This window comes from Platichthys flesus, chromosome 14, assembly GCF_949316205.1.
Source record: "Platichthys flesus chromosome 14, fPlaFle2.1, whole genome shotgun sequence".
Classification (NCBI taxonomy): domain Eukaryota; kingdom Metazoa; phylum Chordata; class Actinopteri; order Pleuronectiformes; family Pleuronectidae; genus Platichthys; species Platichthys flesus.
The window spans coordinates 23,299,241-23,325,804 of record NC_084958.1 but is presented as its reverse complement, the minus strand read 5'-3'; the positions used below and the strand labels follow the sequence as shown (position 1 = coordinate 23,325,804).

General features: G+C 43.7%; 3 protein-coding genes across 6 annotated transcripts in view; 1 reads left to right on the top strand and 2 right to left on the bottom strand.

The window, feature by feature from the left end:
• The window catches only part of LOC133968593 (double-stranded RNA-specific editase B2-like), a 30,264-nt gene extending 25,771 nt beyond the window's left edge, over nt 1–4,493 (top strand). The window contains exons 8-10 of the mRNA XM_062404731.1: nt 135–316; nt 989–1,164; nt 2,374–4,493. Of these exons, the coding sequence (XP_062260715.1) occupies nt 135–316; nt 989–1,164; nt 2,374–2,538 (523 nt within the window). The 3' untranslated portion in view covers nt 2,539–4,493. The remainder of the gene's footprint in view (nt 1–134; nt 317–988; nt 1,165–2,373) is intronic.
• Nucleotides 4,494–4,585: 92 nt separating this feature from the next.
• On the bottom strand, nt 4,586–17,233 carry LOC133968596 (WD repeat-containing protein 37). 4 transcript variants are annotated; one of them, XM_062404735.1, is made up of 16 exons: nt 17,084–17,233; nt 16,093–16,260; nt 15,000–15,035; nt 13,785–13,881; nt 13,560–13,655; nt 13,371–13,435; nt 12,785–12,871; nt 10,180–10,315; nt 9,591–9,662; nt 9,375–9,419; nt 9,148–9,224; nt 8,781–9,018; nt 8,418–8,559; nt 8,030–8,164; nt 7,729–7,843; nt 4,586–7,236 (listed from the first exon to the last, which is right to left on the bottom strand). In XM_062404735.1, exons 2-16 carry the CDS (start codon nt 16,228–16,230, stop codon nt 7,105–7,107), a joined length of 1,611 nt encoding a protein of 536 aa, XP_062260719.1. In that variant the 5' UTR covers nt 16,231–16,260; nt 17,084–17,233; the 3' UTR covers nt 4,586–7,104. The 4 variants fall into 4 exon arrangements, with proteins under 4 accessions (XP_062260719.1, XP_062260721.1, XP_062260720.1 ...); XM_062404737.1 differs by lacking the exon at nt 12,785–12,871; XM_062404736.1 differs by lacking the exon at nt 15,000–15,035.
• Nucleotides 17,234–17,687: 454 nt separating this feature from the next.
• gtpbp4 (GTP binding protein 4) lies at nt 17,688–25,016 on the bottom strand. The gene is made up of 17 exons (XM_062404282.1): nt 24,866–25,016; nt 23,556–23,726; nt 23,319–23,422; nt 22,975–23,111; nt 22,499–22,599; nt 22,159–22,251; nt 21,631–21,822; nt 20,836–20,901; nt 20,582–20,671; nt 20,387–20,497; nt 20,197–20,274; nt 19,966–20,017; nt 19,766–19,866; nt 19,433–19,630; nt 19,030–19,095; nt 18,512–18,655; nt 17,688–18,367 (listed from the first exon to the last, which is right to left on the bottom strand). Exons 1-17 carry the CDS (start codon nt 24,911–24,913, stop codon nt 18,215–18,217), a joined length of 1,905 nt encoding a protein of 634 aa, XP_062260266.1. The 5' UTR covers nt 24,914–25,016; the 3' UTR covers nt 17,688–18,214.
• Nucleotides 25,017–26,564: the final 1,548 nt, after the last annotated feature.

The following is a 26,564-nucleotide window of genomic DNA, read 5'->3' as shown; positions in this document are numbered from 1 at the left end:
CAGATCTGACACACGTTCACTGGAAGTCACTGATTACCTGAGTGGATCTCAGAGGTCAAAGGTCACAGTGAAGATGGATCTGAAAAAAAGAAATATGCAGGATACAACTGCAGAACGTTGTGTTGTGTCAACAGGTGGAGCGTGGTCGGCCTCCAGGGGGCGCTCCTGTCCCACCTGGTGGAGCCGGTCTACCTGCACAGCCTGACGGTGGGGACGCTGAGCCACACGGGTCACCTGGGCCGAGCCCTGAGCCGGCGCCTCGAGGCCGTCAAGCACCTCCCCTTCCCCTACCGCCGCCGGCAGCCGCTGCTCAGCTGTAGGTCCACGAGGCGTCAACACACTCGCACAACTACACACTGGTACAACTACACACCTCCTGGTGATCCAGGTGGAGACGTGTGGTCTGAGAGAGAACAGTCCTCAATATTCCAGATTTTTACAAATCTACAGTCATGAATTATTTGCTGGGAAATGAGTGAAAATGTCCCAAAAAATGTAAATAAATAAATAATCCTACAGTAATTTGACAGATAAAAAAATAAAAGGGCCTCTCTCTCGGTTCATTTTCCATTCCTCTCTTAAGTTTCATGGAAATCTGTTGACCAGTTTTTACGTAATCCTTCTGATTAACAAACAAACCAACAACAAACCAGCTGACAGGGAGGAAAACAGAACCTGACTGGTGGAGGTAGTAATCCAAAACATAACGAGGATGTAGAACCTCCACCACGACCGGGCGGTTTCACGGAATTCAATCTAGATCCATGAGTTTCTACCGGGGGAACAGGAAAGTGAAAATGTAAAAAAAAAACATATCTCATAATGTAGAACTAAAATTCACGAATCCACCTCAACACTTAATGAGTTCTCCCCCGACCCGATTGGTCCGGTGGTTTTTGTGTAATCTTGCTTTTAACAAACAGCCAGGACCTCCTCGTGGACCTCACGTCTTCTTCCACGATGTGACCACGTGGTTTCGTCTCCGCAGGTCTGAGCGAGGTGCGGCCGGGGGGGAAGGCCCCGAGCGTCATCCTGACCTGGAGCCGAGGTGACGGAGGCCCGGAGGAGATCAGCACCTCCTCGGGGAGGAGGCGGGACTCCGGGACGCCATCGCAGCTCAGCAGGAGCTCGCTGTTCGACCGCTGGCGGGGGGTGCAGCGTCAGGTGGGTCAGAGACGCCCCGAGACGGGAAAACACTGAACCTGCTGCGGGGTCATGTCAGGAGATTGCTCAAGGGGACTCAGGCAGAGAGGGGATGTGAGTTGCATGAACTTACAAGTAGATAACTTCAAACACAAATCACTGAATATGATTCACAGAATTCACTTGAAGGCAAATTGTTTAATTCTCGTCTGTGTTTTCTCTTTGATGAAATTTTTCACTTTTTAACCATTAATAAAAAACTGTTTTTCTCATGAAGAACACAAAGCAGAAGTACGAGCGGTGAACTTATCTTCAGCTCCACATTAAAGCTTCATCACCAAACAATAGAATCTGCACAGAAACATTAAGATGAGACGTTGGCTGAGATCGAACAAATAATTCAAGAAACCGGGGAAAAGCAACTCCTCTGGAAAACACCACATCGTCCCCGAGCTCTGACACATTATAAAGTGCTTTTAAAAAGCAACTCCATCCAATGGGAAATTACAATATTTAATCTTCAAAGAAGCTGCTCTTAATATCAGGAGGAAGCAAAGACTAAACAGAGCAAAAAGAGAGAGAATATTATACTTGTAAGAGTTTGACAACAAAACATAAACATAACTCTAAATCTTCTTTTCCATAAAAGAAACGTTGATGTTTTTTAAAACTGACATTAAACATTAAATTAAATCTATAGATTATAACACAAATGCTTTTTTAATTCCAACTGATCGAACCTGAAGATCATAACTGGATCACGTGAATATGTCCTCTTGACGCTGTGAATGTTGAGTCGTCCACCGTGAGCTGAGATCGTTAAAATAAAGTGTCAGGGAACAATAAGCACAAATATGAATGAAGGGAAACAAATCGCTCTTTCTGATTTCTGACTTAGAAAAAAAAAACTTAGATGTGACAATGTCACTTCCTGTTTTCTGCTGTTGATTCAGCAGCATGGCATTCTGGGAAACCTGCAGTAACAAGTCAAAATGTCTGCTGTGTAAAATGTGTATTTTCATTGGAGATGGGAGTCATCACAAGGAGGCTGAAGGATTTACAGACAAAGTCATTTTTTATCTGAGGACGCAACAACTGGACCGTCTTCGTCTTGTGTCCTTGAATATTCACAAATCAATCGTGTGTGTCATTTGGTTAGCGAGACTGAGAATCACCTTTATGTCCGTCTCTCCTTGTCTCTCCTTGTCTCTCCTTGTCTCTCATGGTCAGATATCGGGCGCAGGAGCCACAACCGGGACGTACACCAGCTCCAAGCTGAGCGCCGGACGCTACCAGGGGGCGCTGCAGCAGTTCACCGGCTCTCTGCAGGGTGCCGGCCTCGGGACGTGGCTCCGGAAACCTCCACAGCCGGGCCGGTTGCCCGTCAGCAAGTGAGCTGCTGTGTTAAACGCTGAAAACGGAAGGTCAGCCTGAAGGTCAGGGTGAAGGTCAGGGTGAAGGTCAGGGTGAAGATCAGGGTGAAGGTCAGGGTGAAGGTCAGGGTGAAGGTCATGAGTTTCCATATCGATGAAGCACAAAGAATGTGACGCTTGATAAAGAAGGAGGTTCTATCGTACATGGCCTCCATTGGAAAACGTGCGACAGAAGAGACGACCAAATTAATTATTTATCGTGCAAACGGGCACAGCAGAAAATAAGATGTCGGCAAAAGCGAGAGCAGACTTCTGAGTGAGTAATGTTAGCTTGTAGCCTACAGCTGCTAATATCAGCTCTGGAGTTGTATTGCCGACGACTTATTATTTAGCTAGCCTGGTAGAAAGTCTCTAAATGCTGCTAGATGCGCTAATTAGCATATTGGGGACATTGCTTCGTCTGTGAGTTTCCGATAAAACATTTTTTGTTTGAGTGAGAAATGGTGATTGAAACCCAGAGACGCAAAGATGGACGACGCGTCTCAGCTTCCTCCCGTTGGACAAACATGATACAGGCCGTGTCCCATCTGCTGACATGGTGGAGGGTTCATGCACAAAGCCACCAGGGGGCGAACCAGATGATTTAGCTTCTCTTCTGAGGATCAAGTCGAGTTGTTCTTCTAGTCTTTAATCTGCGCTGCTAAGAATCGTCTAACCGTGGTGTTCCTTGAAAGAATCACCTCCTACTTGATCTAAAGAAAGCATTTTGGCTGTTTTCAGCTATTTTTACACGTAAAACAACTTCGGACCAACAAGCTTACCCTAACCCTAACCCTATCTTTTAGTTTAAACTTTAGTTTTCTTAAACGTTGTTAGATTTGGAGTTTTTTTTTAAAGAAAGTCACTGGTGGGTTTAAATCGTCTGGATATCGAGCCACATGTTGGTTATGATCTGCTCTGGAGGCTAATGCTCTAGCTAGCTTAAACCTCAACCACCGTGGTATCACCAATTAGCTAGAGTTTTTTAAACAGGCACTAAATATCGTCTTACCGCTCAGCCACGGAGGCGTTAGTTAGTTTGTTAGCTAGCAGGAAAAACCATGGAACTGATTTCAAAGATGTTTGGTTGAACATGGTGAGATACGGCACTCGGAGCGATACGCCTCTAGTTTCATGTTAATTAAACCGTAGAAATGAAATCCTAAATAAACCAAATAAACTGGAGGCACACGAAGAAGAAGAAGAAGAAGAAGAAGAAGAAGAAGAAGAAGAAGAAGAAGAAGAAGTAGAAGAAGCATTGGCGTGAAAATGCTCTAAAGTCAGTTTAAAAGAAACATAAGGAACATTTTGCTAATATCAACAATCGGACTCAGAGAGATCCTCCTGGTGTGTTCTAATGAATGTGACTGAAGGGTCAAAGGTCATTTCTGCTGTTAAATACCCAAAGAAAAACCAGTTTAACTTCCAGTTTGATCTTCCATCTACTTTTAAACCTGTGAGGACCCTTAAGATGAATCCTATTTTAGTGTGTTCACTTTCTTTTTGAAAATGTTCGTTGTGTTGTCGGTACTGTTTATCCTACATGGTTGTGTCGCTCATCGTTTCAATTGTGTTGCTTTTGTTTTCACCCTCATGCATTTTGAACAGTGATTTAATGTGCACGTGCTGCCACCTACAGGGAGCTTGTGCGCATTACAGGATGTGCAGTCCAGACCAAACCTAAGAAAATGGTTTTAAAATGTAGTTTCTTCCCTTTATATCATTTTAATGACAAAAGGTAATTTGTTTATAAGTTGTGTTCTATGTCCTTCACCTCTGAATGTTTCTGTGAAGGTTTCCTGAGGAGAGAAATGTACCAGAGGATTTCTACTGAACGCTGGTTCATTGAAATGTGAACTTTCATTATTCGGTACGCAGAGATTATGTAGTTTATATTGCTCATGAGTATTTTTACCAAATAAATGTATTTATTTGTGATAGTTTTTGTGTCTCGTGATGAAATTGAACTTGAATTACCGACGGACCTGAGAACACGACGCCGGTGAACTCACACACACAGAAACCAGTCAATGAGGAAACATCCCAACACCACCAATGGTTTATTTGATTTCACAAGCAGACGCATGTTCCAGTTACAATCCAGTTTCATCTTTTATTTTCTTCTGAGAGCTGATGTGTGGGCGTCGGCTCGACACCAACCTATCATCACACAGAACTCAACACGCCGGCGGATGAGCGATGGCTGAAGCTCGTGTGTTTTCACCGGGACTGAACATTCACGTGGAACTGGTGAATTATGAAAGTGGCTCAGTGTTGGTAAAAAAAGTAAAGATCGAACACAAACACACACTCACACAGATTTTAATGTTCTTCACACAAACTGAACGTTGCAAAAACCAGAAATATGAAATGAGGCATCATGTCATATAAAAGCTGACTAAAGAGCTGCAGCTGTAACACACAGCCACTAACACATGGTTAGAGCTTAGTAAGCGAGAATAACACTTTTTGACAAGCGCTGTGTTATTACACTGAAATCTTTACGTACACTTCTCTATTGCTTGAAATAGATTCCAATGGGCTCGTTAATTGTTTTCATATGAACACTGGAAGTAAAAGGTGGTTTTTACCCTCGGAGGAGAGAAACGTCTGACACATCCAGAGCCCGACTGATTCATCGGTTTGCAGATATTAGAGTCATATCACGTATATATTCATTTCTAAGTATTACCTCTAATTACAGCAGAGACTGTTTTTAGTTATTCAGTCGACGAGATGATGTAGTTGTCTGAAATGAGATCTATATCAAATCAGCATCTGTGTTTACGTTTGCAGATAACAGACCAAATAAAGCCTAAAAGATCTTCACTCATGTTTATATTTTGTGTTATTGTTTCGGCTAATATATATCGAAAGAAGTTTTTACTTCCCAATATCTTAATCAGCCCAAAACCTGAATCTGTCGGGCTCCTTCCTGTCACGTTGGAACTCGCAGCTTCGTTACAAACCAACAAGACGAGCTCCAGGAGTCTAAAATGAGAAAGTCGTGATCACTGTGACGTGAACTGTGCTTGTTTGTGTTACTTTGTGCGGCAACGAACGAGCTGAACCACACACACGTGAGAACTACAGCTGCACCACAATCTTGTTTCATTTTCCTAATGATGAATACTGAATTCAAACACGTTTTTAAACACCACTTGGAACACCAGACACAGACACACACACACAGACACACATCATCTCAGCCTCTCCCATTCACTTGAACACGTGTTCAGTGTTTTTCTGGCAGTGAGGAAGCATCACGACACTCCTCCAGAGATTTCACTTGTTTTTAAAAGTACCACGACAAACATGACACCGACAGAATCCCCACGACAGTGATTCAGCACTAAGGACTAAAGGGCTTTGCCATGAATTACAAATAAAAACCTTGCTGTTATCTTTTTAACAATCGTGTTCAGTGCTGATAGAACAGCCAGGCCGGGCATCAGAGGGTTTCATCGTCCCATTTTACACTGGACACCAAATATGACATATTTAGAATCAAGCCTTTAAAGTTAATATAAAAATTAGTTTTGATAAAATCATAAAATGTGTTATTTTTTCTGTGCAACGTGTCCAAAGCAACTCGACCTTCCTCCTCATTAAACAGAGTCACTGGTACATTCTCCTGCTTCAACAGGAGTTTGGACCGAGGATCACTTTTCACCACGAGTTCCCTCTGTGGACTAACGAGTCTTCAACTGTGAAAAGAACAGATGGAGGAAACTCTTCCAGGAGTTTATCTTATCACAGTTTGGTTTCAACTGGTTACTTGTCGAGCTGGGAAAAGGAGAAAAGTTTAACTCTCCCGTCGTCCTGTGTTCAAACGCTGCAGTTATCTTTTCTAAAACAGCAACTGGTATATTATCTTTAAAGGTGCATTACTCGCTCAGACAGAGACTTCTACACAATGAGCAGGACCGACCCACAACAAACTGTCACCCGACAAAACACAACAACACGTTGAAAAGCTTTTCTTAGTATAATGTGGATTATAGATGAGACGCTGGGGATCTCAGGAGCCACACAGAACTTTTTGGAATCAAAAGTTCAAATCAACAAGTTAATAGAATATTAACGGCAGAAATAAACGACGCCATAACTAAATTAAACTAGTGAATTATTTCTGCCAACCTTGAAGATTTGTTGTCTCACAGGTTTTTACCTCTCCTGTTAGAACTTTGTGCTTTTTTCATCAGTTTGGTTTTGTTTTTTGTGTTTTCTTGCGTCGAGGAATCGTCTCCACACAGAAGACACACAGTTGTGTTGGGGTTATTTCAGTGGTGGTGATTTCCAGACTGAGACAGAGGCAGGAGGCAGCTACTGAAGTCCTTGGTTCCCTCCCAGGCAGCATGGAGCAGCTGTCGGCTCGAGAAGACGGCTGTGAAGAGTCAGTCTCATTGAGTCGTTGCTCAAATTACATTCAGATCTCACAGACAGAAGCAGGGGGACACCTTTGACAGCCGCCTCCTCAGCCGACAGGTCGTTGACTCCGAACCCACCAGCTCCGGGTGGAGTGTCACTGGCAGCTCACAGGAGGAGGTCACTTCTCCTGCAGCAGGGCGGGGATGTTGATGTTCCAGCCGATGGCCTGCCGGTCGAAGCCACAGCTGAACAAGTTGCAGGAGGCGTTGTCCTCACACCAGGCCGAGCAGCACACCATGCGCCGGTGACCCTGATCAGACACACACAAACACAAACACAACACAAACACAGCAACTGTTAGACACTGAGTACAAGGACGAGCTACTGTGAGACAAACAAGACAGTAAACAAATCAAATGTTGAGAGTGAACGTTGCTGCAAATGCAAAAATGTGTTCAGGTGTCTCTGAAAACCTTCGGAGGTGATTTTGGAACGTGATTAATTATATATATATCTATAGATATATATATATAGATATATATATCTATAGATATATATATAATTAGATATATATATAATTAGATATATATATATAGATATATATATCTATATATATATATATATATCTATATATATATAGATATATATATATAAATGTGGTTCAAGTGAGCAACGGGAGTAAGACGCAGTCGTTCTAGAACTCAAAACTTGACTAATACATTTTTGAGGAGATATTTGACTGTGTGTGTGTGTGTGTGTGTGTGTGTGAGTGTGTCTGTGTGCGTCTCCTCCACTGACTCACCTGTCTGTTGGTCCGCGGGAGGCGAGCCAGTCGCACCCCCGACATGTCGAACAGTCGGACCTGCCGATTGTCGTGAGGCAGAGCGATGATCCTCTGGTTCACCGACACGCTGATCCTGAACCAGACGAAACACACACCAGCATCACAACAGTGTAACACACACAGAGGGAGCTCCACAGTGTAGTTAAAGGCATCACACAAAAGATTACGACATTTTTACAGTTTGAATGAACAAATCCATTCATACATTATAAATTCATGCAAATCAAAATCATCAGCAGTGAGTTTGTGCTGAAGGAACCTGTTGACAGCCGAGTCGGTGCGGATGGTGGCGATGGGCGACCTCATGTTCCTCAGGTCCCACACTTTGATGGTTCGGTCGTCGCTGCCGGACACAACGTTGTCTCCCACCGTGAAGACAGCCGAGGTCACCGTGCTGCCGACCACAAGGACACCGGTGAGACACAGAACCAAAAGGGTTTCCATTACCAAAATGTTTATTTCCTCTTTTGATCCCCAACAACCTTTTTTAACCTTGTTCAAAACAAATCAGTATTTAAAGTTCAGATACATCGATGCATCTATGTTTTAGTTCTTTGGCTGTTTATCGATAGTATTTGACCTCACATACATGTTGCCTGTGTGTGTGTGTGTGTGTGTGTGTGTGTGTGTGTGTGTGTGAGACTGACTCGGTGTGTCCCTGGAACACGTTGACAGAGTGGATGGATGGATCTCTGAAGTCCCACAGCCTGAAGGTGGTGTCTCTGGACGAGGTGACCACCAGACGTTGGGTGGGGTGTGTGCAGCAGTGGGTCAGCTCCTGGTCATGGCCTGAACACACACACACGCAGACACACACACGATTAAATAACTACCTTTTGTTGCAACCCTGCAGTTAGTGGGGGTAATTGTTGCGCCATCTGCTGGATTACAAGGCAAACTACATCAATCGGTGTGTTGCATTTAAGAATTATTTTGTTCCACAGTCAAACAAATGTTTTATTTCTTAATAAAACTTTCCAACTCAAACATGATGTGTTCCTTCCTCCTACCAGTGAGTGAGTGAACCAGCTCCGACGTCTCCACGTCGTACAGGTTGGCGGCTCGATCCCAGGACGCCGTCACCACCTGTTTGCCCCCCACCAGCCAATCAGCAGCGATCACCACGCCCTGGTGGCTCCGCAGGGTCGTGGTCGCCACGCGGACAGAGGGACAATCGTTTGGACCCTCGACTTCCCCGTCGGCCTCGTCTTTATCTGAAAAGTCCACGTCGTCCTCACAGGGCGTCTGCTGCTGGGACAGAAGAGACAGACGATGGAAGGATGAGACGGGAAACAGACGTTAACACAACTCACACAACATCAGACACTCGATCAGAGTAACACAACAACACAAACTGAAGAGGCTGTTGATGCTCACGCTCATATCAGCAACAGGCTGTGGAGTCGGAAGCTGGACCATGTACCTCCAGATGTGAGCGGTCTGGTCTCCGGAGGCTGAGGACGGGAGAGAAGGGACAAAGACACTGAGGACGTTTTCCCATATATCTAAATATCGATACGAGGAGGTTCTGCATGGCTCATATTTTGGTCTTTTCATAAAAAGTGTGTTTGATACCACATTTGATATTCAGGATGTTTCCTTACCAGTTAGAGCCATCTGCTCAGTGGGGTGGAACTTGATGGAGTTGACTGCGGACACATGGTTCACTGTATTACTTCACAACAGACTCCATTCTATTTATTTTCATATACACAACATTTGCATTTCACTTCCTGAAAAAATGAAAGAAGACACTTGAAAGAACAAGGCATAATTCAAACGCACATATTTCATAACTTTGCAGTAGATCTAAACTTCACCTGATCCTTGATGGCCCAAATACTTGAGGAGGCACTTCCCAGTCTCAATGCTCCACAGCATAGCAGTGTGGTCTGTTGGAAGACATTATAAATGAAATATTACTTTTTCAATTCTAATGGAGGCAAAAGTTGTACAAGCAGTGGCATATATTATTAATTTGGTCATAATTTTTTATTAAACTCTGGTTAAATCAAGTATGAAATGAATATTTCAGCAAGCGGTCAAATAAGATAAAATAAGTTTAGGTTTGATTATAGATGTCAGATTTTAATCTATGTAGACGCTGCAAAAACAAAGTGACAGAGAGAAGCAACTGTCACAGCCGCTTCAATCAGACATCTCCAGTTTCACATGAAGTCCCCCTGACCTTTGACCTCTGTAATCTGATCCATTAGGTTTTGAGAAGAAGTGAAGACTGGTCAAAATATAAAGAAATCCTCCTAAAGGCTTTTTTGAGATATTGTTTTCACCAGATGGAAGGAAAACCTCAAAAACATAATTCCTTCAGCCACTCTGTGTCACCAGGGCCGAGGCCCACGAGTGAAACCTGACAAAGACTGAACTGGTAAAACCATACCAGTGACCTACCTGCAGAGGCTGTTCCCAGCACCACCGGCTGTGTCCTGGTGACGCTGAGGTCCCAGATGCCATCTCTGTGGCCCACGTACTCCCGGACCAGCTGGCACACGGCTCGGGACGTGGTCGCTTTGAAACTGGACACAATCTGACAGCGACGACAAACTCAAGTTAACACAAACACCTGAAGACACAAAGCAGAGCAGCGTCGGCGACAGGGCTCCTACACATCGTAACTCCTCCTCGTCTGTCGGGTGTGAGTGTGTGTGTGAAGTCTGACTCTACTGTGATTCTTAAATATCACTTTGACAGTTATAGTCGAGTTGAAGACTGTAGATGCATATTTGGGGGCATTAGGATCATAGACTATAGATAAAGATGGACGACACAATTAAAATACACATTAAATCAAATTCTGTCATTTGAGCTAGATCTCCTCAAACTGTTTATCTTAATGTTTCTGATAAGTTTGGCTTTAATTAGTTATTTGATGATATCAAAATGAGCTGAGTTGTCATGATTGACAGCTGAGACTGGCTCCTGATTGGTCGAGGGCGTGTACCAGCCCAGGACTCCATCTTGGATGTTTCAGCTTCATTTCAGGATGTCGGGCGGAAGTGGAGTGGAGGCGTCGTCCATGTCGATTTACACTCTACCATTGAGATCCAACACTTTGAATCGATATAGATTTGACTTCTACTTATAAATAATCATATTTTTGAGATGCTAGGGGTAAAATAGGGGGGGGGGAGCTGTGTAGGAACCCTGGTCCGATCGAGGGAGGAAGCAGGTGAGCAGAGCTGGGGTTCACTGAGGTCCTTGTACCAGGGCTAAGAAGCTTTGGCTCATTACTGCGTTATTTAAATCAGTCCTGGGTTCAAGAGGTTTGACCAAAAAGATCTTTGTTGGTACAGTGTTTGTTTTAAGCTTATCTGGGCATGTGACGGGTGGGAGTCGCCTTTAACGCCACCCGTCTAATGTTCCATGTGCTTTAAAACATTCACCACCACTGACCATCAACCCAGATCTGGTGTTGACACAGTGCCGACACTTCACGTAGCAGAACTGCATCTTGCTTGTATCATACCAGGATAAATGTGAGTGCAAAGCCGCAAGAAATAAAAATCTGGAGGGGGCAAAAAATACAGAGTTACGGTGGGACAGCGGTAAAAAGAGATTATTGTGAGTGGAGTCGAGGTGTTTACGTTGAAGATAGGGATGATACAAACTGGACTCTTGGTTCGTTTGGGACAGAGGCCGCTAAATAAGTTCCCACTGAAAGGAAGCAGGAGAGCATAGAGAACAGCATCATTCACCTGCTTATCTGTCGAACCACAGACATTCAACGACCGACAGTCAAAATTAATAAATAGGCAACGAAGATCACATGATGAAAAATACCATACAAGTGGCTGCTGGTTGTTAGCACAGATTAGCAATAGATTAGCATTTCTTTATGCAACGAGCATGTGTTTCCCATCTTGATGTTTGTTTTATTTACATTCCACAAAGCTCGAGTTTTAACTTAAGTTGAGTGTGTCCTGCTGTGATGAGAATGATGATGAATCAGGAACTTGTTAAATGTAACACGGCTGCATTCGTGTTGCGTTTATCAAGGAAGCAACAGGGACTGAGAGGTTCAAGGAAAACCTAAAACTGCAAAAGAAGCTCAAAGTGGATGAACAGTGAATGTAACGCACCCAGCGGTTAATGCCCTTCAGTGTGTAGTCTGCTATGGCCACATCAAGATTTGACTTGATTCACAGTAAATCATAAAGTAGATCTCATTTAAAACAAATGGTTTTCTGGTTGATAGAAGAGAGGCTAAAGGTTTATGATTTACATTTATGCAAAGTTTTTGCATAATCAAGCACATTCCTCTGCCAAGGCCCGTCAGTCTCCTAAGATTCAAACAAGCTGCAGCCAACTTCATAAATATCCTCATAAATCATAAATATCAATCAGCCTCAGAAGAGGAGTGGGAAGGGCGGACGCAGGAAAACATGATGTCTCCAACTGCTGACGCCAGATGAAAAGCCTGTTTGAAATTAAAGATGTATAATGTGAAGGTTCTTCATTAAAATGTCCAAAAACAACTCGACTGTTGGGTCGTGGCGGAGGCACGCGCTCTACTGAGTACCGCTCAGGTTTTATTTCCAGATCAATGTCCTAAAGAACAAAAGATGTGTAGATATCTGATTAATATCTGTCAACAGCCCAGAAGAGATATGAAAGAAGCTAAATCGGATACGTCCAAGCAGCCGATCAGCAGACCACACACTCGTCCAAATTAAGCCATGATCTAAAGCAGGCAGTGAATGCTCCTCCTACATGAGAATTATATAATTATAATAAAAAGCGAGGTAAACAACTGCTTCATGTTCTAGATGTCTCCAGAGTGTACCAGTATGTGAACAAGTAGCCAAATCAAAATGAAGGGAGCAACTGAAAGAGTCTGTTAGTGAGATAACGAGGACGTGTTTCATCTCACACAGAAACAAAGAGCTCGAACTCCTACATTTGAATGACCAGGTCTCTTGGGGAGGGGGAGTCCATCCCCTGGCTGGGCTGTTCATGCATATTGGCACACAAGGGGGAGAAACCATCAATAAATTACCCATGAGTCTCCACCCCACAACTCCCAGCCGGTTACGCTGAAGCTGCGGGTTCCGCCTACTCTGGCGTGGCAAGAGTTTGAACGCGGCTACGAGCAAAGAGGTGAGAGAGAAAAGTTCTTCTCTGAAACATTCAGGAGTGTGACTGGAAAACAACGAGGCCAATTGAACCTATTAAACCATTTTGTATTCTGTAAAAAGTCCATTAAGATTTTCTCTGCTGCGCTGACACTGTTATATTTACATGAATAAGAGTGGAAACAATATCCACAGAGCCTGACCGACTTATCAATCAGGTGATAGAGATCGACAAATATGAGCCTTACCGACATATCTGTGTATCTGCGTTTCTATTTGCTGATATGGAAACTTTGATCTCACCCTCTCTCTCTCTTTTTAAATTAAAGTATATGTCGGTATTGGCATCAGTCCTCAAAATCCATATCAGTCAGGCTCTTCTCAGCACAAAATACATCCTCCACAACAAGCTGACAGGAAACAACTGACAAATATACAATAATCATTTCACTATTTAATTCACGAAACCTTCATTCCACTGGCAGATGAAGAAATGAATAAAACACTCACTTTGCTGGTGGAAGCCTTGTAGGTGGTCTTCAGTTTCTGAGACAGCTGACTCGTGCTGTGACTCGCTGAGAGTTAATGTCAGAGAAATCACAATTAATAAAAGAAAGAGCTGCAGTCACATGATACAAGCACAGTTTAAAATGATCCTCTTGAGATGAAGACCCAGAGGAACGTGGAGGTGCTGCTCACTTTTTGTTTTCAGTGCTCCTTTGGCTAAATCCGCCCCCTCGAAGGTCTGTCCGTCCGGAGCCAGTCGGTCGTTCAGCGTCTCGATTTCTCTGCGTACTGAGGATTGAACAGGTCACAGGTCAAAAGAGACTGACTAGACATCAGAAGCCTCAGGCTGCACATTGGTAACCTAGTGCTTATTATTTTTATTTTATTAAAAACCAAACCGATTCTGTCATAACTCACACTCCAGGTTTTCTATGTAGAGGTTTTCAAACTCTCTCTCGATCTGGCTGAACAGGTCCAGCAGATTGCTCCTCAGAGACAGGGGCAGTTTGGAGTCCTGCAAGGAGACAACACGGAGAAGGGTAAACAACGTGGATCACCACCGAGGAGGTGAGAGGCCGATCAGTGTCTCAGCTCAAACTCTGAGAAGAGGTCTGGGGGAAGTGCACAGGTGTTTCAGGCTCCAGCCACACTTTAGATACGCCTGCTGTCCACACTACTCCGGAGAGACACACACGTTTGGAAAAGCTGCTAAACCTGTTTTGGTTTCAAACGTCCGGGGCTACGTTTTTCATCTGGACGGGCGGAAACAAAGATGTTTGGAAACAGAGATGTTCCCTCACAACCACTTTGATTCTCCAGGCTCCCATCACTTGAGTCTCTTAGAAGAAAACCTCAGCTTCCAGTGTGGAACACAACATGGAGGATCAAGTGTTACTGACCCTGTTGTCTTTTCTAGCAGCTGTTGTGTAGTTAAACTCTGGATTTTTACAATGCTACAACTGTTTACATGTGGAGGACACAAGGACTCTAGAAGAGCTGAGACGTGCGGGTCATGTGGGCAGGGTGGGGGGGCTCTAACCAGAGCAGGCCAGGGCTTAGTATGGACGAGGATTAAAGGTCCTATAAGCCAAAGAGCTTGTGTGGACAGAGAGTCGTAGCAGTAGCATGGCTGAAGCTTTAGTTAGAGGCTGACTGTGTCTTTTTAACCCTCATTTGACCAGGAGGACACGGGGAGGCGTGGCAGAGACAACACAACATGTCAGGGTTACAAAATTAAACAAATAAAAACACATCAAAACAGACAGAGGACAATTAAACAAAGTGGAGATTGTTGAGAGCAGATTCAGTAGATTGAGGAACTGGAGTCGCATTTGAACTCATAAGTGAGACAGTTTATTATCAGAGCTTCCAATTATCCTTGAGACAAAATTATTAAAGTGGAAACAGTTCTGGAGGAAACTTGAACGCTGTGAAGCAAACTGCCGCCTCTGAGTGAAGCGACCGCTGGGACACAGCTTCTGATTCAGGTGAAATCCTGACCACACAACACATTTATTAAATACCAATCAAACCTAATCTATACCAAGCTAAATGAGCTAGCTCTAAAAACTATAAGGGGGGGGGGGGGGACAATTATGTCTCAAACACGGGGACCCAACACCTTAAACTCACCTCCATTCTCATGAAAGACTCCAGATTATCAGGGGACTGGAACCAAAGAGGACCAGAGTGGAAAGAGATAGTCACGAGAAAAGGATAAAACTGTTTGTGCAGCGTTCAGATAGAAATCCAGCTCCTGTCACAGTGACTCTGTGTTGATTTATTTATTTATTTTAAATGCAGCGTCGACACAGGAAACAGGAGCGAGTTATACTTGATGCTATGACAGAGCACATACGTGTTGGAGGCTTCTACAGAAACACTACTTCCTGTCAATCTGACACATGAACAAATACCAAATGAACTTCAAAATAAGAATTATCTGTACATAGACATGTGCTAATTAATTAATAAAACATCTATGGATCCCTCACTCTTTATAAATGTCATCAACAGGCCCACTCGCTCGCTGTGAGTCTCGGGGCCGGACAAACTCCAGAGAAGGTCCAGAGTTTCTCCAGAGTTCAGTACAGGTCTGGAAGCAGTTTCGTGTCGCCACTTCTAAATTCAGCGTTTATTTTTATTATCATTATTTTCAGATAATTGGCTGCAGGTAACCGAGTTCATCCAACATCCCTGAAGTATTTCAGTTATTTTTTAGCCAATGCAATTTAGAAATCCACCTGAGTGAAGTGAAATACTGAAACCTGCTCTGAATGCATCGCTTTTAACCACGGTGTAAAACTGTGGCACGGTTAAACCAGCAACAATAAACAAAACATTGTGAGCCTGACAAACAGCTGCATTAAACTGAGGCTTAGACCTGGAGTTCTTATGGAGCTGACAGCAGGACAGCTAATGATGAACAGGAGCAGCAGCTGGAATTACAGGCTGCTGGTTTTAGAGATTGTTACTTAGACCCTTGATAATATAAATGTAGGGAAGCCGAGGAGCTTCTGAAACATGTTTTATCTTATTTGGTGAAATCCTCTTCATGCCCCGATAGCCGTCGATATGTGAAGTTGTCTTAAAAGAAAAAGAACCTGTCAGGATCGGACTAAAAACACGACCGATCATTTTCATTTTTCTTGCCAGCTTTTCCTGTTTTAATAACTTTCTGAGCACTTTCTTTGCTCTGAGTCTGAATGAGGAGGATGGTCCTCACCTGTCCCTCCAGCATGTCTCTCTGCAGGCCGGACCTCTCCTGCTCCGTGCTGTTGGTCCTGCGGATGGACAGACTGTGGGACTTCCTCTTCTGCTTGGCCTGGCGGGCGGCGGCGCTGGTCCCACTCTCCACCGGCATCCCTCCTTCCTGTCCGGGTGGGACCCCCGTCTGAAAGAGGGAGGGCCACAGGACAGAGGGTCACCAGATTCAGAATCAGAATCCTTTTATTTGCCAAGTATATTCACACATACAGGAAATTGCCTTGATGTGGTTGGTGCACTGTACATAAAACAATTGGAAATAAAATAATATATATATAGTTAGAAACAATAAGTTATGGTCACGTGAGGTGCTAAGGTGCAGTGATTGGTTTCGGGGTCAAGAGGGCAACTGGGAGGCCTCAACTCAAAATCTATATATTTATTTACTTTCTTTACTATGTAGCAATGTAGTTGAATATGACATACAAATATGAAACGTGTCTATAAATGCTTCAAAAAAAGGAACCAAAGACCTGTTTACCCACAGCAAAGATTCCCATTGAGAGACTGGGACCAGTGGAATCTTGGTACTTGTGAGTCAGCGATTAATTTACAATTCATATCATTTGGTTCACATAATCAATATCTGTCCGGGTCGGTTGTTCCCGCAGCTCTCAGGCTCTTTGCCCGGAGATGACTCGGACGTTGATGTTGTGGGTCAGTGTTGTCGCAGCTGTTGTGTTTGTGGAACATGTAAATACAGCAGGTGTGTTGCAGCCTCTCAGGAATAAAGACGTTAGTGCTTCGTTCATCCTCCTGTTGACACCGGGAGGAGCCGGGAATCGAACCCGTCACACCTTCATGGCGCAGGCGGAGGACCACACGAAGTCCACTCAGCACCTGAACCTGAGGGAGGAGACGATGCTCCGCCACAGCTTAGCCCAGCTAGCCGTTAGCTGCTAACAGGCTAACGGCGGATAACAACCCACCCGCGCGTGGACTCCACTCACCGGAACAGCCTGCCTGTACACGGTTCGATTCCCGGTGGTTTCTGGAGGTGTCGGCCCTTCCTCACATGTTCCGTGGTTGGGGAGACGAACCAGTTTCCTCCAGACTCCGTGTGGACGAGCCCCGCTACGAGAAGCAGGTCACGACGCTACTTCCGGCTCCTTCGCAATAAAAGCCGAGCTCAGCTTTTTTTTTTTATCTGCGTCGCCACGAACCAGAACGCATCACATTCTTGGTTTCTCGATTATCATCAAAATTTACTTTGAGACGTTTTAAATATATAAAGAGTGTTTAAATCAGAATTAATTTAATCAACTAAAAGGTGAAGTCTGTGAGATTTAGCTGAAAGGATAGTTTGGCCGATATTGAATATGAAATAATCTAAATTGTACCAATTTTTTTCTTAACCCGAGAATGGGTCATTTATATTTAAAGATTCAGTGTGTAGAATGTAGTGACATCTAGTGGTGAAGTGTCGTGTTGCAGCTGAACACCCCTCACCCCACTCTCCCCTTCCTAACACAATATAGAACCTGTGGAAACCTGTGGAAACCTGCAGTCGTCAGTATAACGTATATGAATTTGATGAAAAGTCAGACAACAGCATCTGTTCAGGTGAACATTTATTGGGCTCCCATGTTCTTTAGCACTTGTAAAGGAAGCATCACTTTATCTGAAGCAAACCCAGCATTTTCCAGAGCCACATACAAACTTCATGGCACGAAATCGGACTTGAACTCGCTATTGCAAAGAAAAACAAATTTGAAATAACTGAATATTTAAGATAGGTACTGTCAATCAGGATCAGATCATGGCAACTGCATCATCTGAATGCATTGTTTTGGAGCCTCTCTCTGAGTTTATGTCCGTATGGTTAATTAACTTAGAGGTGACAAACAAATACACAATATTATTTTAAGTTACTTATCACCTCAATGGGTTGGTACACATCCTCATCAGCTTTACCTTTCACTGAAGACCAGTTTCCTTTGTTTTAAAGTAAATATATTTCAGGTTCTCTTTACCTCAGGGGAAATGGATATAGAATGACAGACATAAATACTATGTTCCCACAGAAGCCTCTCCTTGACCAAAGAGTGACAAGGTCTTTATCAGTCCAGAAAAACACAGATTTATCTGCGGTCGTTGGTGCCGGACTTCCTCTTGCCGGCCAGCAGGTGCTTGGGTTTGAGGTCGAACACGTGTCTGTCGGCCTCTCCTTTCTTGCCCATGCGGTTCATGTCCTTCTGGGAGTGCTTCATCATTTTCTTTGCCTTCCTTGCCATCTGAGGAATAAACAAACAAAGATATTCAGAGATGAGTTTGTGCAAAACAACTATATTTTCCAGATACAAGAAAAAAACCCTAGACGACACTTTCAACCTGCAGCAGAGTTTAAATACAATTTGATTGAAGACACATTCACATACCTTCGGGTCTCTGACACCGGACTGGTCTCGAGGTGGACGGGAGGCGCTCTGGCTGCGGGTCTTGGAGAGGGGAGTGACTGAAGTTTCACGCTTACGTTTCTGAGTGACACTGCGGGACCGTCGGGCCTGTTGCACATAGTGACTCTGAAACAAAAAGGAATGAATCAGGGTTAAGAAACAAAAGACTGAATTGAAGAGCCTTGGTGGAGGCGTGAGTTCGGAGTGCGCCTATCTGAAATCTAACGCTTGGTGACTTAACCACATTCCAGATGTCAAGATATCTTGAGCTATTCTGAAGTTTTGATCCAAGGTCAAATAAAGGTAACAGAAGATTATAAAAATCTTTAAAACATCAAAAACTCAAAATTCTTAATGTTTGTCTCAAATGCTATATATTCCCCAATGACTATATAAACCTTAGACAGACTAAAAACGGTAATATCATATTTCCATATGAAATTAGGATTATTTTAAAGTCAAAATGTCCGAAGAGGTTCTGATATGAAGGAAGAACTTACTCCTTCCTTGTTGCTCATGTCCAGACCGAGGTCACCCATCTCCTTCTCCAGCTTTGCTCTTTCAACCTGTAAACACACAAACACATCTTCAGCACATGTTGATCTGATGGAACCTTCTTCTCCAGCTGCACACGAGCTCCTACAAGCTGCAGACTTTATTCTTTCAAATATTTCTAAAAGCCGACGCTGTCCTTGGGAGCCTGGACTAAATTCTATTAAGTTTTCAGAAAACTTCGGGACTCCAGGCTGCAAACTATTGTTTCACATATCCAGCTTTTCCTTATTTTAACACAGCATGCTGTCTGCCTGAATTGTTTTTTTAATATCTCAAGTCAATTTCCAGATTAGTCATTTAAACAAAGTTGTAAGGTCCACGAGTTGAAACAAATCCCCCCCCTCTCACCTTGGTGGCGGTCCTAGGCATGCGTGGCCCGTGCACATCCTTCTCCTTTGACCCCACGACCATGAGGTGCTTCTTCTCGCGGATCTGTTTGGCCAGAACACGGATCTCCTGCATCTCCTCGTCCTCGCTCTCCTCGTCAGAGTCGTACTCTCCGGCTCGCTCCTTCAGCTCCTCCTCCTTCTCCAGCTCCTCCAGTTTCTGTTAGGGAAATTTATAAAAGTGGACTTTAGAGGACAGACTTTATTTAGTCTCTACAAACCACTGCATGTTGTGCTGATTAGAATCTACCACCAGAGAAACGAACACTGAACTCCACAGCGTGCAGCGACTCACCTTCATGATGTCAGGATCGATGTAATCTGCGATGTTGTGGCCCTGCCAGACCTCAGGGATCTTGTCCTGCTTCTCATCCTCGTTCATCAGATCCCAGTATTCTTAAAACACAAAGAAAACATCCACATTGCAGAAGTAAGAATTTACTTCTGACAAATTCACAGCAGCTGCAGGAGTATGGAAATAAAAACACTTCTTACTCTGCAAGTCCAGGACGTAGTCATCGCCTTGCTCCATCTCCAGATCTCTCTCCTGTGACATGAAAGAAGGGATTGTTTATTAAACGTTAAACTGACAGGAGGGAACTAGAACGTCTAGTTTAGGAAAGTTATACACAGAACAACCACTCAAATTGTACTTATATTAAGTACTTGACTATATTTAACTGTTTTCCCTTTTGACCATGTGCCTAAAGTCACCAGAACTCATACCAGTTTGCGTTTGGGCCCATCCACCTCCATCGCCTTCTTGCGCATCAAGGCTCCCTCTGGGATGAAGGGAGGCCTCGCCTGGAGAGGACAAAAGAAAAAATATACAATCAAATTGAATAAATATCAAGGAACATGAAAGAAAGATTCTAGTAAATTTATACTCGTATAATTCAATGTGCCAAACTGGTACCTTCTCGTCTCTCTTGGCAGGCATGGCCAGGTGGAGCCGGTTGAGAACATCGTGGACCTTCTTTCCCTTCATCTTGGTGTCCACACGATGGGCAAGGAGCCGGTCGCAGGCCTGAGTCACATGACATGAATCAATATTATATATTTACAATACCTCATTAAAACAAAAGCAAGCTCAACGCTCTCTGACTCTCACCTCGTTTTTAACCGCCATGACTCCCTCCTCGGTCAGGGTGCTGGTCTCGATCACAGGGATCTCATCGGCAGTGAGGTCCGCGAAGATTTTCTGACAACAGCAAAACGCAAACAGTCAAAAACGAAGCCTCGACATGAAAACACCTTTTCGACATTCCAATAATAGCTCACCCCTGTCCATTTAAATTAGATTTAGCCTTAGATTAGTCTGTCATTCATTAACATCACAAGATGCTGAGACTTTGAAACACTCACCTGGTTCTCCTCAGAAATCTCACTGATCTTCATCACATCACATTTGTTGGCGACGACGATGAGAGGCTGCAGGGGAGGAGACACCAGCGTTACTTCAACCACTCTAACATCATCACTGTGGAATCGACCGGTGGGTTTTATCAACCCTCGAAGTGACCTGACAAATACGCAGAACATGTTCTACTTTCTCCCCGAGGCATTTAAAGTGAGGGATCTCCTTTCACCCATTAAGCCCTGAGGCAACACATGTGTGTCTGTACCTTTTAATACCTGGTGCAACGTTTGGGTGCTTCTCCCTTTAGTGACAGATGACACGTCTTATCCCAGATGTCATTGCTTTTCAAGACATGTGACAGATTTTTTATCGTGAGTCACTGAATTACCTCTTGGAAAGGCATCATGGGAAGTGTAGTTTGCACGCTTAGCCTTCAATAAAGTGGCGTTACATACAATAGCTAACAGTAAGCAAGGAGGGAGTTTGAAGCAGATTACAGCAGAGTTGCATTGATGATAATATTAATAGAGAAGATTCAGAGCCAGACGATGTTCCTGTCAACCAGGACTGAGGAGGGGGGGGGTCTAAGAAATAAAGGTTTGGTAAACATTGGTTATTCCACCAGCTCTTCAGAAACCCCTCTGGTTTCAGGTGGTCGTCACGTAGGTTTATATTCTGCGCCTCAGGTCCTAATGGGTTTATGACTCATGCAACTTTTGCAGCCCCCCTGTGATTCCTGCTTGTATCTCTGAGGCGGCCACTTCCCGCTGTGCAGATGTAAAATCGTATCATCCACTGACCTTGTTGGCGAACAGGGGTCGGATGTTGTTGAAAAGCTCCAGCTGCTCCTGCAGGGTGTGACCGCACTGCTCGGAGACGTCCATGACGTAGAGAACCGCCGCCCGCAGGTGAGCCAGAGCCGTGATGGCCTGCATCTCAATGGTGTTCCTGTCCTCCAGGGGGTGGTCCAGGATGCCAGGGGTGTCCACCACCTGAAGACCACAACCAGGGTGGGAGAGTTAGGAAAATGGACGGCACACTTCTGCATAGTAAGGCAACAGACTATATTTTTAACTAACAGATTTTCAAATTAGAGGCACAGGTTGGTGGATCTGTTTTTAATCCATAAATTAGACAATCTGTCAACAGCCATAATAAACAAATTGCCATGTCTATAGCAATGAACAGTCCTTTAAATGAGGCTGTCAAATATATATGACCAGATATGAAATAAAAAGAAAAGGTGGGTTTAGGTGTAAGATGGTGAAGTGGAGATTTGTGACTCATTTGACAAACTGTTTGTGTAGTGAATGTTGTGTAAGGTTTACCTGCCAGCGGAGGTATCTGTAATCCATGTGACCCACAAACAGAGACTTGGTGGTGAAAGCGTACGGCTGGACGTCAACATCAGCTCTGGTCACCTGAGCAAAAACAGACAATTCATACCATTTAATAAAACGGGAGAACGTGGCTCTGATTCTGAAGACACTACTATGATCTATCCTGAAATCAGATCGCTTGAAAATGAATTTCCCTCAAGATCTTGCAGAATTAACTCATTCAATAAACAAACGCTTGTGAAAGGCATCAAGCACCCACTGCACACAATGACACACGTCTTATAAACAACTGTGACACACAATCGGTACACTGGAAGGTGATTCTGACCTTGTTGATGAAACTGGACTTGCCTACGTTGGGGTAGCCGCACAGGAGCAGGGTCCTGGTGTTGGGGTCGATGGTCGGCAGACGGGACAGATGCTGACGCACTGTTGGAGATTAACATCGGGTTAGGGTTCGTTTTTCATTCTTTAAATATTACAAACAGATAAAAGTATCACAGCAGGATTATAACAACATCTGAGCTGAACAGCTTGAATCGATATCTGAGGATCAGTCCGTCGGCTGCGTCACAACCAGGAATGTGGAGCATCGGGTTACGTTATACTTCAGAAACTGTTTCACGATACAAAGAACAGGTTCTCCTCTCTGCTTATTCCAAATAAAAGGCTTGTTTTTTCATTTACTCCTTGAAATCGCAGACTTCAATGTGTCCCTAATACTCTATCGTAGAAAGCAGCTCATCTTACATTATTGTTCCAGGACAGTAAAATTAAAATAAAACAAAACAAAGGCGGTCTTACCCTGCTCCAGATACTCCAGACTTGACTTCTGCCTTTTCAGGATGGTGCACATACGACCCAGAGCCGCTCTCTTCAGCTGCTTACACCGATACAGAGAATCTCCATATTTCATCAGACGCACATAGTCTTTGGAAACACTGCAGGGTTGGAAAAAAACAACAATTGGTAATATCTAGATTGTGTTTTGTGTACATGTGTCTGTATTAAGGAACCTTAAGACACCTGAATAAGAATAAAGTGGCTTTTCCTATTCAGGCTGTTGGACGAGCCAGTTAATTAGTGCAGCTTGGTGCATTTCAATTTATGATTTTGTGCGATGCCACAAACATTTTACCCAAACTCACTTGTCAATCAGGTTCTTGGCGATGTTGATCTGCCCCAGGGCCAGTTTGTAATGGTCTTTGTCGTACAACACATTCATGAGATCAGCATAGAATGGATGGATGTCCTGAAGGAGGAAGAACAGGTGAGAATGAACCGTTACTGACGTCAAACAAACAGAGTTCTTCTACAGAAGTTGAACCGTCAGGAAAAAAAGTTTGGGTTATTCAAAAGTATTGCAGAGAAGTACTTTGACTTACGTCGAGCTTGGGGAAGTCGGTGAGGATCTGCGAGAGGCGGTCGTGGCAGGTCTGCTGAGTGAACTTCACTTTCCTCATGTAGAAGTGTCGGATGCGGTGGATCTGGTAATGCTTGTGTACCACCGTGGGCGTCTTCCTTTGGGTTTTGGATAAAGTGATGTCGATGAAATCCTGCAGGGGGGGCAGAGTATACAGGTCAGGGTTTCAGCAGGGCAACAAAGAGTTAACTTTATAGAAGAAAACCTATTTTAAACAACTATTTTACAGCAGAGCACCGGATTCAATATTTCTTTTAAACATACAAAGGGCTTGTGCATCCTCAAATGATTGTCCTGAGACGTATTTGTAATTTTGCAAAAATCTAATCCCAGTGAACACTGCAAAACTCCATTAACACATCTGACAGATATATGTGAAATGACTTGAACGCAAGTACAATCGCCCTGTGACAACGTTTTGGTCAATAACCAAACAATGTTTTCTTAATGTTTCGTAATAGCAGTAAATTAAGATGAAAGCTTGTTTTATCCAGAACTGTTTTTGACTTATCGTTCAATGATTGCAACGTGTGAAGGACATGTGTATGACATGGTTTTACACAACAACAAAAACCACAAGTTAACGGCACCAAAGTGCATTTGGCCTTTTCCCCGTTATATTTTCCCAACATGTAAAGTTACACTGGTCTGATCAAACCAGTTCACAGTTTAAGAAGGACACCAGACAGACTGGTGAGGAGGGCCGGTCCTGGGACGCCCCCTTGACCCGGAGGACGATGATGATGACAGAGAAGCGGTCTTCTCTGATGGACAACCAGTGCCCCCCCCCCGCTGGACACCACCACAGCACTGGGCAGCTCCTTCAGCCACACACTGATCCACCAGCAGCTGTAACACTGCACCAGCAGCTCTGCTCTTTAACTGGTTCCACTCTCTTCACTGGGCAGCACATTAGTTCACGTGTGATCCGGTTACTGGACTCGTTCCCACACTGCACCTCTTCCTAATGGTTTTTACCCTGTAGTATTATTATCCTCACTTACTTGTTATTACTTACTGATATCTATATTTGACTCTTATTGCTATAATATTTAAATGATCTTCTCTTATCTTATGTTATCCCAGGTGAAGCAGGCGAACGTGTCTGACCGGAAACCAGCTGCTGTCTTATTTTACACCAGCACAACACGTGTTTCTCCCCCGCGCTGAATCCCACCGCGTTCCTCTAGTTTCCATCTTTCACCTTCTCTCAATGACGACGCGGAAAGAAAGAGGAGTTTCAAAAGTCACCGGACTCGAAGCCGGACTCACCTTAGCGGTGGGAACCACCATAATCTTCTTGAAATTGTACTGTGCCATTTTGTCGCGACACGTTGGAGTCCGCTGACCGCACTGGGAAAGGAACGCTCGAGGTACTTCCGCTCCAGCCGGAAGAGACGCTTCTTCTTCTTCTTTTGGTTTAATGGTGGTTTGCGCATTACCGCCACCTTCAGGATTAGGGTGTGGATGAAGTGTATACAAATATTAAATTATCCTCGTGTAAATGTAAAAACAAAACAAATATAAGGACTACAATAAAACGTAAAAATAAATGTCCCCTTTTGTGTATTTTTGCACGTAGGTTTTACTTGTTTATTAATTGTGAAACATTTGACAGCTCTGGTTCTCAAACAGTGTTGGAAATAAAATGAAATGAAATCATTGTTTTGCAGCAGAACTGATCACAGCTCTGAGTCGTGCAGTTCCAGTGAAGTAGATTCGTTCAGATCTCATCTCCGTCATGTTCCTTCTTTCTCTCTTTTCTTTTATAGTCACTCTTATTATCTCTTGTCTTTACTGTATCTTTTTCAGTGATTTTTTTTTTAACGTTTATTCAGATGTAAGAAAGAATAGTGGATTTCCGTCACAACAACTGACGTCACAGAGTAAACAAAATAAACAAACAAACAAGCGACAAACACAGTGAAGAAAAAACACTCTGCTCCATGTTAATTGTTATTCGCGGGGATCTAAAAGGGGCAATCAGCGGGCGCAGACTTATTCGGGCCACGCCCATCAACCCCTGATCACGAGTACGTCCGCGTGCGCCCACTGCGAGTCTCGACCAATCAGGAGGCCCGCTGAGAGCGCGGAGGGGAGGGGGGCGGGGGCTCAAGTCCTGTATGACAGCTCCGTTCTCAGTGCTGCACCAGAGAGAGGAAGAACACGAAGAGGTCTCACTCCGCTCGCCTGTCAGTCTGGACATTTTCCACCTGTAGAAAAGGCTCTGTGCCCATAGAGAGTGTTGATCATCTGTCCGTCTGTGATGGTTGAACATGGATTTAATGGTTCATATTTAGACTCTATCTTTATCTATAATTTTAGTTTGTATCCTCCATGACACTTTTATTTTGACGCCCATACCGTCCGGTCCCCATACATGAGCAACACACAACAACACAGTTATTAGGTCATGTATGATGAGTGAGGTGTTTTTCCAAGAAGCCCAGTGGCTCCTGTGAATCAATAACTGGTGTATAAACAGTGTGCGTGGATTACTGGACTGGTCGACCGGCCACACAATCCTTAAAAAAACAACACAACCACAGCAAGATGCCAAAAAGGCAAAGAAAGACCATGGAGACGGATGCAAAATGACAACTGAATGAATACAAATACTCACAAAATAACTACAGGGATGGATACAAATAGACAAAATTACATGAAAGCATGAAAAGAAGTAACAAAATGACAAAAGACACAAAATGATTACATAATGTCAACAGAGACAGATACAAAACGACACCAAAACACAAAAGGACTACAACGACAGACATAAGGATCACTAACACACAAGCTGACACAATAGTACATGTTACTAGTATTTCATCCTCCGTTTCTTTTGCCGACAGATATATTCTGTATTATAATTGATTGGACACTAAGAGACTATAATAAAACATTTATTTTGACTTACTTGAGTAGCGAAATTTATAAAGTGAAAAATAAAATAAAAATGGATTAAGATTTG

Excerpts from the sequence above, each read along its gene's own strand:
- LOC133968596 (XM_062404735.1), bottom strand. The coding sequence starts at position 16,230 with ATGCCGGTGGAGAGTGGGACCAGCGCCGCCGCCCGCCAGGCCAAGCAG. Across the intron at positions 10,316-12,784 it reads TGTGGGGTGGAGACTCATGG|ATTGTGTCCAGTTTCAAAGC; the intron begins GTAATTTATTGA and ends CGTCGCTGTCAG. Across the intron at positions 9,420-9,590 it reads TTTGGGCCATCAAGGATCAG|TCAACTCCATCAAGTTCCAC; the intron begins GTGAAGTTTAGA and ends ATGTGTCCGCAG.
- gtpbp4 (XM_062404282.1), bottom strand. The coding sequence starts at position 24,913 with ATGGCACAGTACAATTTCAAGAAGATTATGGTGGTTCCCACCGCTAAG. Across the intron at positions 22,252-22,498 it reads AGTCCAGTTTCATCAACAAG|GTGACCAGAGCTGATGTTGA; the intron begins GTCAGAATCACC and ends GTTTTTGCTCAG. Across the intron at positions 20,672-20,835 it reads AGATTTCTGAGGAGAACCAG|AAAATCTTCGCGGACCTCAC; the intron begins GTGAGTGTTTCA and ends TGCTGTTGTCAG.